At 38.8% G+C, this 13,412-nt stretch overlaps 1 protein-coding gene across 6 annotated transcripts in view; it reads right to left on the bottom strand.

Moving 5' to 3' along the window:
* The window catches only part of synj1 (synaptojanin 1), a 114,431-nt gene that overhangs the window by 13,678 nt on the left and 87,341 nt on the right, over window positions 1-13,412 (bottom strand). For 3 of the 6 annotated variants that reach the window (XM_078232818.1, XM_078232824.1, XM_078232819.1), the window contains 6 exons: window positions 12,635-12,850; window positions 11,501-11,635; window positions 4,564-4,602; window positions 2,791-2,838; window positions 1,697-1,767; window positions 1,434-1,545 (listed from right to left, as the gene is read on the bottom strand). In XM_078232818.1, coding sequence (XP_078088944.1) covers window positions 1,434-1,545; window positions 1,697-1,767; window positions 2,791-2,838; window positions 4,564-4,602; window positions 11,501-11,635; window positions 12,635-12,850 — 621 coding nt within the window. The remainder of the gene's footprint in view (window positions 1-1,433; window positions 1,546-1,696; window positions 1,768-2,790; window positions 2,839-4,563; window positions 4,603-11,500; window positions 11,636-12,634; window positions 12,851-13,412) is intronic. The other 3 variants (XM_078232822.1, XM_078232823.1, XM_078232820.1) reach the window with 2 other exon arrangements.

Below are 13,412 nucleotides of genomic sequence, written 5' to 3'. Positions count from 1 at the left end.
AACTGACCCAAAGTACAATGCCAAGGCAAAAGCTTATGATTAAGATTGATGGAGAGAGGATGGAGAAAGGGTGGTAGAAGATATAACAGTGCATTCTAGGGACCTAGACATGATTCCATTTCTAAAATTATCATTTGAACCAGCTACAGATATTGGGGTTTTGTTATTACAAAATGCCTATTGCAGGATAAGACATTTGTCGTCATCAAACAAGTAACCACTTTCTTCAGTCATGATTAAACAGTGTAAAGGAAGTCGAGGGGGGTGGTGTGCCTGAGTTGCCACAATGCTGACTAATGGAATTCAGCTGTTTCCCTCACATTACAAGGAAGTCAACAGGCTCAGTAACCTTGCACAAGCAATTAACACATCTAGCAGCAAAGCAGTATAGACAAGAGAGCAGACAGCTTGTGCTCAATTCCTGTGCTATTGATTTCATACTCCTCTCTGGCCCCTCAATTGCCTGCGACAGACTGCAAATCCCTGACATCCTATTCAACTAACAGCTTCAAACTCCACATTTTATCTTTTACTAAAGCTGTTTTTTCCTGTTTTGCAAAACTCTGCCCACCTCCTTGCCTCCCTCAATTGCTCTGTCCCCAATATCTTTTTGGGATCTCAAAACCCAATTATTCTAATGTCATTCTTCATGTCCAACAATTTTAAATAAAATCCAGTTGACCTAACACATTTGCCTGGATTGTGTAGCATATTGTTTTATGCTCAGCTATCACCCCTTCCAATCCAGTCTGTATAACCTGCTCTCACCTTATGTCCCATCCCACATCCTTTGGCTCTTTTTCCTCAGCTCCTAGCTGCAATGTCTTTGGCCTATTTTTGGATCATCATCATTAAATTCCTCTACTTCACTTCCATCCTTAAAAGCCTTTTGCAACATGATCTTTTAGTCTATATTTTTGGTCACCCCATCTAATCTCTCCATGGATTTGTGTACAGATCCTAATAGTTTCCTCCACCCCCATCTGCACCTCAGTGAAGTATCTTGAGACATTTTCTAAGTTAAATGCAGTATATAAATGCAAATTGTTATTGTTGATTAGAGTAGGGAAGGATGGAAACTATAAAAGAGCACAGTAGCACAATGGTTAGCACCGCTGCTTCACAGCGCCAGGAACCTGGGTTCAATTCCCGGTTGGGTCACCGTCTGTCTCGAGTTTGCACGTTCTCCATGTGTCTGTGTGGGTTTCCTCCGGGTGCTCTGGTTTCCTCCCACATTCTGAAAGACGTGCTGGTTAGGTGCATTGACCCGAACAGGCGCCGGAGTGTGGCGATTAGGGAAATTTCACAGTAACTTCATTGCAGTGTTAATGTAAGCCTTACTTGTGACTAATAAATAAACTTTAGAATTTGAAATAGGACCATTAGGAATACTCTAGAAACCGTTTTCCTATAACATGCTCAGAAATACTAACCCTTTGACAGTTCTGGAGTTTTGCTTTGAGCTTCTGAGAGTGGTGCTCCAGTGGCTGGCTTGATAGGTACATTAGTTGATGCACTGATAACCCCAGCTCGTGGCGGAATGTTCTAATGAAAGAGAACTGATATGTAACTAAAGGTTTCAAGTAATTTACTCTACATTACAATTACTGTAATAGTAATTAATTTTTCCTCTTTGATAATGTTGAATGCACAACTGTAGCGGAATATTTTCTATACTGAATTCTAATGAACATACCGGCCTGGGTGTAACACTAGCTCCAGCACTAGCTGGATTCAGGATTGCTTTTGGAGGTGGTTGGATTCGGCCTGTAGAGAAAAAGGACAGCACTGGGTAGCAACAAATCATTTCAGACTTGATAGAGGTTTACCTTCTGGCTATTTTCTGCCTTGTGCTGGCGTTTGTGGTTCTATGCAGCATATGGAGAGATTTAAGCAATTGATTGTTGTATTGAATGTTTATTAATTAATATGCAGTGACACCGTCAACACTAATGAATCAGTCAATCCAAGCTTCTATTTTAAACAAGTCAGATTTTTCTAAGCCTCTTCCTTGATGGGAACAAGTTGTAACTAATGCCTTCTATTATATTTGCCTATCCTATTCAACCGTCAGATTTTACTAGAAGCTTAATAGAAAACATAATGAAGCTTATCCAATATATTAACTTATTGTGCTTCTTAATTGAATGATTCGGTGGATCTTAAACTGCGTCTCGAATAAAAACACGTTTTGAAATTTCCCATCAGTATCGGAGTCAGACAAGGGTGAGACTTACAGCAACCTTAGTCAACTGCTGTGCTGTCACTGATTTGTAGCTATTGCTCTCAGCCATGGCACTAAGCTAGGGCTGAGAACTGATTAAAAAGTTGCAGGCGAGTGAAATAGAGGCTTAAGCAAGAGGCTGGGGGTGGGAGCGAAGAGATAGGAAGTGAGAGAGAAAGGGACGGAGGGCAAGACAGACAGAGAGAGAGAGACACAGAGAAAAAAAAAAAGAGTGAGAGACACGAGAGAGAGAGAGAGACACACACACACACACGAGAGAGAGAACGGAAGAATTTCAAATAACCATTCACAAATTATTGCATATGTAGTTTGTGTACCTGAAGCAGAATGTTTTGCTTTTCATGGAAAAATTGCCAATTTCTATCCCAAGGATGTTGAAGTGAAGCCAACACAAGCCACAAAGTCTCACACGCAAAGTAAGTCATTACAGCTTTAAGAGTACAAGAACTAATTATTTCTAATAGTTATTTTAGACACAAGCTTAAATAATTCCTTCATTTAAGTCTAACACATTAAACTTCTGTTGGATCACAAATAAGAGTTACCTTCCATTTCCTTCCTAGCTAACCCTGGACTGACGGGTGCCCCAGGACCTTATGAAAGAAAAGGAAAATATGTTCTCTACACAGAAACCATTACAATGGACATGCCAAGGGCAGAAAACAGAAAAGTAAATCAAGCCAAAACACAGGTGAAAATTTAATCATTTACATAGTACCAGGTTTATCTATTTATCTTTTACAAAGTATTTGCACATGGAAACAAAGATACTTGCTGAAAATGAAGATAGCCCATACATACCACACTATTTGTGGAATACGAGTTTTTGATGGATGAATAATGGGAGTAATAAGTCAAGCAGAACTGAGCGGAATGGGGAGCAACATTTTGTGCAGCACATGCCTCAGAAGTATTACACAGTCTTATCTATTTTGTTTGCATGCTGCTTTTGATTGTTGTATCAGTACATAGGCAGCAGCTCTTAACAAAAGATCCCCAAACAAAAGGGGCATTTAAATGGAGATGGAGTTTCTGCAGACTGGAAGTTGAATAGTTCTGAAGTAGAAGATTTGGGAATATTGGATCTTATCTTTGATAAGGTATTCAGAAAATCTGTTGATATTGAAGGAGGTAACATTATTTTGTTGTTGAGTCTTGTTCTCACTTTTATACTGATCAGAGGCAAACAAAATCTACTCTTAATTTTATCAGGTAAGAATCTTAACAGAAAACAGCAATTGAAAACCTACTCCGACTATTAATACTGTATTATTAATTATACAGGTACAGTGTCGCAAAACCAGCAGCCTCAGGACCACATCTGAGCCAGATTTTGGATCTTATGGGTTTTCAAGTCAGCCAGGTAAAGGTTGCTTGGACCACTTGAAGCGCCCAAAGACAGATGCACAAACTTGATAACTAGTCAGTGCGCCAATGCAGCACCTAGTCAAATAAGCTGATCAGCTTAGGGCGGCACGGTGGCAAAGTGGTTAGCACTGCTGCCTCACAACGCCAGGGACCTGGGTTCAATTCCCAGCTTGGGTCACTGTGTGGAGTCTGCACGTTCTCCCCGTGTCTTCATGGGTTTCCTCCCACAGTGCAAAGATGTGCATGTTAGGTTGAGTGGCCATGCTAAATTGACCCTAGTGTTAGGGGATTAGCAGGGTAAATATGTGGGTTTGGGAATAGGGTCAGAGTGGGATTGTGGTCAGTGCAGACTCGATGGGCCAAATGGCCTCCTTCTGCACTGTGGCGATTCTATGATTCTCAATTGACTATTCTTCATCATGCAATGGGGAAGGTCAGAACTTATTCCTACAGAAGGATGCTCTTATTTCTGGTGCATTAACATTGATGATTAAACCGGATCATCAAATGAGCAAAGTGATGTTTCATCAGTACTATAAAATGTAGTCATTGATTGTCTAACAAGCTGCATGTTAAACTACATAATGGATGTGCCACCTCTGCCAAGATGATGAGTTCACATTGTTTGTGTGTTGAAAGGAAAATGTGATCTCTCCCACAGAGATTAAAAAAAGGCCAAGTCACACTCACACCCTTCTCTGTTAACACTGACAAAACTCATGCGAGTATATTACAGGCTGTACACTTCAGTTGACAATGAATTGGGATCTTCAGAGACAAGATGCAAAATGGAAGCAACAAGTATTTCTTTTAAGAACCACCTCCTTTACTGAAGGACAGAAGAAACAATTTCAGTTCTACACACAGCATGCAGAATATCTTGGAAGTGCCAATGTTATAATCGTAAGTTAGCATTTAGGAAATGCATCAAAATAGCTCTTATTCTTTACCTTTGAACTCTTTCCTGGCAGGTGCTGGGCTTCTCGCTCCTTAGTGAAGCAAGAGGATGACGGTGAAAAGAAGTACATTAGTGTTTGTGAAGCATGTGCAAGCTTGGTGTTAGTACATACAAATAGGTAAAGCCATACACAGGTTGAAATATTTAGAAAAACTTGCCTACAGGCTACTTAATTTTAAAAAAACACCTGAAAAGCCACAACTCATTCACCACATGAATCCTGAATATGAAATAGCAAAATGAATAAAATAATTTTCTGTAACTTAGTCTATTTTGTAAATGCTTGTAACATGCATCGTAAACCATTCATTGTAAAAGACTATTTTAAAAATTGCGGCATCCACATTGCTTGACTTATGGCACAGTGGTTAGCACTGCTGCCTCACAGCGCCAGGGACCAGGGTTCGATTCCCGGTTTGTTCATTTGTATTACTGTATTCACCTTTGACTTAGTTGTCACTGTCTGTGTGGAGTTTGCACTTTCTCCCTCTGTGTGGGTTTCCCCTGGGTGCTCCGGTTTCCTCCCAGTCAGAAAGACATGGTGGTTAGGTGCGTTGGCCATATATAAATAAACTTCATATAGTCTGCCTAAACTGGCTGAGTATATACACCCCCTCCCCATCTATAGCATATTTAAAGGGGGGCGCGGGTGTATATACTCAGCCAGTTTAGGCAGAGTGTCCATCCCATTGCCTTCCCATCCATTGGCCTATTGAGGCCTTTTCCAATTAATAGTCACTTAAGGGACCTAATTCCTCCACTGCCACAATAATACAACCAGCTGGGGAATGCAGAAGGAAGGCGGGTCTCCAATCCCTCCCTGGTAAAACCCACAAACTTATCTTTTTAAGACCAGGAGACTTTTTCCTCCTTTTCAGGACTGCATGTAGTGTCCTCAGCATTTTATTGCTGCAGGGCAACCATATTTAAAGTCAACCAGCTGCTGCCCGACCTTTTTGGGGAAAGGGGGTTTTAGAAGGAGAGATAGTGATGGTGGTAAATGAACAGGGAATACTCCACCTTTTGCCTTCGCTTATCAGCTGCTGAAACGGTCAGTGCCTTTATGACCTTTAAACTCAGCTATTTCAACACACACTCAGCCAGACTCCTTTTCTCACTTAAAATACTACTATTCTAACTCGCATCAACTCCCATTCACTCATCATCTACCTGCTTATTGACCTATATTGGGTCCTAGTTAAATACTCATTTTTAAAATTCTCAAACCTGCTGTCAAATCCCTCCAAGGGCTTTCCCCTCCATATTAGTTATCGCCTCCAGTCCTACAACCCTCCAAGATATCAGCAATCCTCCAATTCTGACTCCTTGATTCTAATCACCACCACTGGTTATGTCTTCAGTCTCCAAAGTCCACAAGTTCTGAAATGACCTCCCTAAATTTCTTCCCCTTTCTGCTTCTCTTTCCACATTTAAAATGCTCCACACTGCACTTTGACCAATCCTTTTGGTCATCAGTCCCAATATCTCCTTAGGTGGCTTGGTGTATTTTTTTGTTGTTTGAGAATGCTCCGAGGAAGCGGTTTAGGATGTTTTACTGCATTGAGGGGTACTCTACAGCTGCCTTCACAATAGTTTGTACACGATAAAGTACTCAAATGAATGTAGCATGCAACAAGGTGAATAATACAAATAGAACAAAAGGACATATTTTAGTCAAAACGCAAGCATTTGCGAATATGCATGGGTTATGTATTATTCAGTGAAAAATGTGATTAGTAGTTACATTTACTGCAGCAAATAATGTCTAGAAATCTCAGGTAGACCAGACATCTGTAGCACACACACACACATCACTAAAGCAATAACTACTCTTGTGCCTTGGTTGTCACTGGCCTCATTTTCCACGATTACCAAACTATATATAATATTTTAGATATCCCCAAACTATAGAACGGATTGGGTGATTTAAATTAACTCCTGTTTTTCTCTTTCTATTTTTAAAGCAGTCACCAGCATTTTTCCCTTCACAAGGAGCAATAAGGCATCCCACCAATAAGTCTTAAGAGAATGGCAAGATCCACTGATCCCCAACCATTCACAATCAGAGAATAAACATAAACCTCCATATCAACATAATTTCAATAGCAGAAAAGAATCACTTGTAGAATGATTTTCTTCATTTCACTGCAAAATCATTCACACAAGTTGACATAATTTTAGTGGTTTCACTAAAAAAAAAACCTCTTGTATTTTTAAAGCTGCATGGAGTGTTACATCATCTATAGGTAGTCAGCCTAAAAGAAATACATGGTTCATCCTATTGAGAATACGGAAAGTATTAGTGGATTTTTCATGCTTTTATTTGTTGTGATTTCTACCCCCTGGTCCCTCTACATTTGTATATGTAGGAAGTATTTTTGCCTTGGTAAGTGGATGCATATTACTGATACCTCCTCTTTCTTGGGTTGTCAAATATGGTAGCTGACATTTCAGCATGTCAGCACAATAACACTGCTGAGTATCAAATTTGCTCACGTCTAATACACATAACAGAAGATCGTCTGCAACATAGCAAATAAAAGTCCAGAGCTTCTGATGTTCACCATGTTCCTGCTGTAGCTTAAAATCAGACAATCAATAATGGTTCACTATTTACTGAAGCAACTATATCATTATATGATTCAAATTACAAATATTTCACACCATACCAAAAGATGCAGGTTTCAGTTAGGCTAATATGACTATCTAATCTATCACTTTGGTTGTGCTCCCATTTGCAAATGTGCTTATTCCCAGTTATATACAATATGATTTGTGTTTTGTTAAACACCTCCCAAACCCTACAAAGAATATGCAGCATCTTAAGATTCAAGCACTTTAATTGTGTAGTAGCACTCTTGCATGAGAATAATTATTGTTGAAGCTCTACTCCAGAGGTTCTAGTACATAGAAACATGCATAAAAAACAAAAGCGGGAGTAGGCCATTCAACCCTTTGAGCCTGCTCCACCATTCATTATCATGGCTGATCACCAATTCAATACCCTGATCCTACCTCCCCCCGCCCATATCTCTTTACCCCTTTAGCCCCAAGAGCTCTAAGTAGTTCCTTCTTGAAATCACACACTGTTTCGGCCTCAACTACCTTCAGTGGTAGTGAATTTCAGATTCACTACTCTCTGGGTGAAGAAATTTCTCCTCACCCGAGTTCCAAAAGGTACCCCTTATCCTCAAACTGTGATCCCTGATTCTGGACTCCTCCACCATCAGTAATATTTTTTAGGAATATCCTGTCTAACCCTGTTAGAATTTATGAGATCCCCTCTCACTCTTCTGAACTCCAATGAATATAATCCTAACCGACTTAGTCTCTCCTAACATGACAGTCCTGTTATCTTAGGAATCAGTCTGGTATACCTTCGCTGTGCTCCCTCTATAGCAAGGACATCCTTCCTCAGATAAGGACACCAAAACTGTACACAGTGCTCCAGGTGTGGCCTTACCAATGCCCTATACAATTGCAGTAAATCTTCACTATTCCTATACTCAAATCCTCTCGCTATGAAGGCTGACATACTTTTTGCTTTCTTGCTGTCTGCTGTACCGGCACACTTACTTTCAGTGAATGATGCACAAGGACACCAAAGTCTTGCTGAGTATCCACCTCTCCCAATTTATACCCATTCAAATAATAATTTGCCTTGCTATTTTTGCTACTGAAGTGAATAACTTCACATTTATCTACATAATACTGCATCTGCCATGCATATGCCAACTCACTCAGCCTGTCCAAATCACGCTGAAGTATCTCTGCATCCTTAGAACAGTACAGCACAGAACAGGCCCTTCGGCCCACGAAGTTGTGCCGAGCTTTATCTGAAACCGATCTCACAGTTTATCCTCCCACCTAACTTTGTTACCATCTGCAAATCTGAAGATAATACATTTAGTTCTCTCTTCCAAATCATTAATATATAATGGGAACAGTTGGGGTCCCAGCACAGATTCCTGCGGTACCCCAAAGGTCACTGCCTGCCAATCGGAAAAAGACCATTTATTCCAACTCTTTGCTTTCTCTCTGCTAACCATCTTTTTATCCATCTCAAGACACTACCCACGCACTTTAACTTTAAATGGTAGCCTGCTATGTGAGACCTTGTTGAAAGCCTTAATAAACCACATCCACTGGTTCTCCCTGGTCAACTCTTCTAGTTACATTCTCAAAGAATTCCAGTAGATTTCTCTTTTGTAAATCCATGCTGACTTTGTCTGATTATACAAAAACAGAAAATCAGATCATCCTGACTCGAAACGTTGGCTGTATTCTCTCTCCACAGATGCTGTCAGACCTGTTGAGATTTTCCAGCATTTACTATTTTTGTTTCAGATTCCAGCATCTGCAGTATTTTGCTTTTGTCCGATTGTACCACTGCTTTTCAAATGCTATGAAATCCTTGATAATGGACTCTAACAACTTCCCAACTACCAATCTTAAGCTCACTGGTCTACAGTTCGCTTTTTCTCTCTACCTCCCTTTTTGAATAACATGCTTACATTAGCTACCCTCCAATCTTTCGGAACTATTCCAAAGTCCAAAGAATTTTGGAAAATGACCTCCACAATCAATCTACTATTTCCAGGGCCACTTCTCTGAGATGAAGATTATCAGGCACTAGGGATTTATCAACTTTCAATCCCATTAATTTCCCCAAAACCATTTCTCTACTAATACTGATTTTGTTCATTCTTCACTAAAACCTGTGTTTCTCAGAACTTCTGGTACAATGTTCATGCCTTCCTTTGTGAAGACAGAAGCAAAGTATGAATTTAGTTCCTCAGCCATTCCTTTGTTCCCTGTTATGAATTTGCCCATTTCTGACTGTAAAGACCCTACATTATTTTCTGTCAATCTTTCTCTCTTTATATACATATAGGAACTTTTACAGTCAGTTTTTATAATCCCTTGATCTGCCTTGATGAATTTTAAACTAATCCCAATCCTTGTCAAGGATTTTTCTTGTCAATTTTTATGCTTATTCTTTGAATCTAATACTATCTTTAATGTTCCTTGTAAACCATGGTTTGGCCACAGTTCCCTTTCCACTCTTGCGCCAAATAGGAATAAACAATTTTTGGGAGTTCACCTACCCGCTCCATAAATGCCTACCATTGTTTGAGATTCAGGACCCTGGCCTCAGAATCAACTACCTCACTAGCCACCTTGATTAAGGATTATAATTTTATGGTCACTCATCCACAAGGATTCGCTCTCAACTAGATTGCCAACTAATCATTTCTCACTGCACAGTACCCAGTAAAAAATGTTACCTTGTTAGTTCCCTCAATGTTTTGGTCTAGAAAACCATCCCATATGTACTCCAGAAATTCCTCCTCTATTGTACTGACTCATTTAACTCACCCAATCTATACGCAGATTAAAGTCACCCGTAATCACAGATGTTCCTTTACCACATGCATCTCTGATTTCCTGTCTAATGCTTTTCCCAACATTACCACTACAGTTTGTTGGTCTGTACACCACCCCCACAAATGCTTTTTGCATTTCTTAACTCGTCCCATTCAGATTCCACATCATCTTATCTTTCCTCAATATTGTATCAATATCTTCTTTAATCAACAATGCAATTCCACTACCTTTCCTTTTGTCTGTCCTTCTTGAATGTTTAATTCCCATCCCTGGTCACCCTGGAGCCATGTCTTCATAATCCCAACTATATTATCCCCTTCAATCTATTTGTGCAACTAATTCATCCATTTTATTTTGAATGTTTCGAGAGTTCAGGTATAAAACCTTAAGGCTAGTCCTTTTAAAGTTCCTTGTCCCGTTCCTACTATTTTGTACTCTGTCCTTATTTGATTCTGACTCTTGATTTCTCTGCCTCTCACTTTTCTTATTTGCCTGCCTGCTATCTCAGATGGAATTAAACAGTTATCTGAAAAACAGTAGATGAATTATACCGCCTACATTACAATGGCGACTACAGTTCAAAACTACGCAAACCGGCTGTAAAGAGCCTTGGGATAGTATAAGGATGTAAAAGGTGCTACGTAAATCTAAATTAATGTTATATATAAACAAAATAGCAAAATTGTCAGAAAATGCTCAGCTATGTTTTTATTTTAAAAACTCAAACTATACATTAAGGATTCTGAAGCAAAATTTAGCTATCTAGTGCAAGAATGCTACACTCATCCTCAAAGAGTTAAATTGATGGATGTTAAGTTGATGCCAACCAGTGCACAAACATTAATTAAAAACTACTTCTGAAAGAATAGAATGGAACCTTTTACGATCAATACTCCAATATCTGTTTTCTGCTTATCCAGAATTTATGCAGGAACAAAGCCATCTGCGGAATATCAAACTACTTAATATTTAATTATTTGCGCATTTGTCTGTTTTTTTGAAAAATAAACCTTTTGTTATTTGTATTATACTGTGTGTTCATTTCCGTGCAAATGGTAAAGGCATCAAATGTTACAGGGAAAAAAGAGAGAGAATATGGTTGAGAACCTGAATGGTAAAGCAGAATCAATGGGCCGAATGGCCCAATTCTGCTCCTATGTCTTATGGCATTGATGCAGTACATTTGTCGGACAAAAATCTTGGGATCTTTGACTACTTTACAATTTCTATTATACACAGAGCAGGTGATGGAAGATAATGAAAATTCCACTGTAGTTTTGACTACCTAGGACCAACAAAGCTAACTTTGGACTATATTTTAGTGTACTCAACGATTATCACACCAGTGCTAGCAAAAATTAAACACAGGCATGAACCTTACATACAAGTCCAGCACTAAATGGATGGCAACAATGTTCTTGTAGGATTAGTAATTTTCTTTTCCATGATGCCCAACTTAAATACTCAACTGAGCTGTCTTGCATCACTTTTACTTTGTTGAAAGTTCATAAGACTAGGAGGGGGGGAAGACCCATGTGTACCTGAAGGAGGTGGTGGCCTTTGTGGTGGAGCAGGTCTTGAAGGAGGCACTGTAGGACGTGGTGGAGGTGGTCGCTTCGGTTCCAGAATTTGACTACTTTCCTTCTGTGTTGAAACTTGCTGGAACTCTGCAGAATCTGATTTATGAAAGAAGATATTATATGACCAATCATTTAACAATAATGGCGCAATAGGTAGAGCTTTAGGCTGATATGGCAGCGTTAAACAATCTAGGTGAATAAAGTGGCCTATGATTAAATTTTCTAATATTAACCTTGCTTTGCTTCTGATGCCTAAAACCAAGCAAGAGAAATATACAAATAAAAATGTTATTTTACATTCACTGGAAGTCAGCCTTCATTTTTTCTCATTACATTTTATTATTTTAAAGAAGCATAACAGATTTTTGTAAGACAAGAAGAAATAAAATCATTTATTTTCTTAGAATTTGATGTTTTTTTTTATTGCGGGTAGCATGGAAAGGGAGAAGGCATTTGAAATAAAAATTTACCCCTATCTTTGAAATCCAGTGTTCATGGTTTAAGTAGCTATCAGATGGCATACAGAGACAGGTTTGAAAAGCTGGGTCTAATCACTTCAGAAATGCATAGACTTCAGGGTAAATTGACAGAGTTATATGAAAATAATAGACTAGATCGATAGACTGGGTGTCATGCACACACCCATAAGACTAAGGAAAGGCTAGATATAAGGCAGTTCTTCTTTTCCGAGAGAATAGCAGATCCACAAGCCAGTTGCCAGCTTGTAGTATGTGGTGTCCTGGACTAGATTTTATTGCCTGAAGGCATTTGAGGAATTTTTCAGATTTCTTTTTCTCCAAACTGCCTGTGTTTCTTTTGTTCTCTCATGAGAATACATGACTTCTGGTCTATTCAGGATATTTCAAGGATCACAGCCTATCATTTTCATGTTTCACAATACTATGGAAATAGAAAGGGCCTTCCTTCAGTACTTCCGTGCTGAGCAATGCAAACTAGTCGTAATTGGTAGATTTGTAACTAAATCACAGTAGTTTCAGTATTGGCAATTTCCTCACATGGAAGTTACAAGAGATAGGCTTGTCTGTATACAATAATGAGTTCTGTATGCTATCAATATTCACAGGAAACCTTTACCTTGATATGACTGCTCCTGTAGAACTGCGGAAGCTCTTGGAGCTGCTCTACTTGGTCTGCTAGGTAGTGTTGGTGGAGGCATCTCTGGTATTGTGGGCGATGGACACGGACTTGTCCTCGGGGTTGAACCAGGAGAGGTGCCAGAGCCTGAGCCAGAGGCAGGCTGCAAATGCTGAGATATTTCATCTACTTCAGCACTATAATCATCTACGTCACCTGAATTAAAACAGTATTTGAAATATTACATGCAATACAAACTAGTAACAAGTGCTTTTATACTAAACTAGGTTAATTTAATTACATTATTAAATATCTGCACTTGCATCTGAGCTTGCCATTCAAGGCAAAATTACTCTGTTTAAGTTTGTACAAGTGATTATTTGACTATCCACCAATGTTGATCAAAAATGGATTCCACAATTAAAAGTTACATAGAATACCCAAACAATATTAAAGAAGTTTTATTTTTCCCACAATTTCATTTCTAAATGACATTTAGTTATTAGTTGCATAAACTGTCAATAATTTATTAATGTGTCTAAATAAGAAACATTGAAAATGTTAATTAACTTCTGATGGATGCTTATCTATGGGTCAATTTATTCACAACCAAATCATTTTACTGCAAATTGTTATACATTAATATATTGTAGTCATTAAGTGACACTGAGCTATGTTTTACAAATTCACAAAAAAAAGAGTACAAGGTCATTCTCTAATTTAAAGGAAGTAAAACTTGAAAATGTGATTTTAACCTAACTATATGCTCACACACTTA

The sequence above is a fragment of the Mustelus asterias genome, chromosome 17 (genome assembly GCF_964213995.1).
Source record: "Mustelus asterias chromosome 17, sMusAst1.hap1.1, whole genome shotgun sequence".
Classification (NCBI taxonomy): domain Eukaryota; kingdom Metazoa; phylum Chordata; class Chondrichthyes; order Carcharhiniformes; family Triakidae; genus Mustelus; species Mustelus asterias.
Note: the sequence above shows the minus strand (reverse complement) of the source record. Positions and strands in the feature narration are given on the sequence as shown.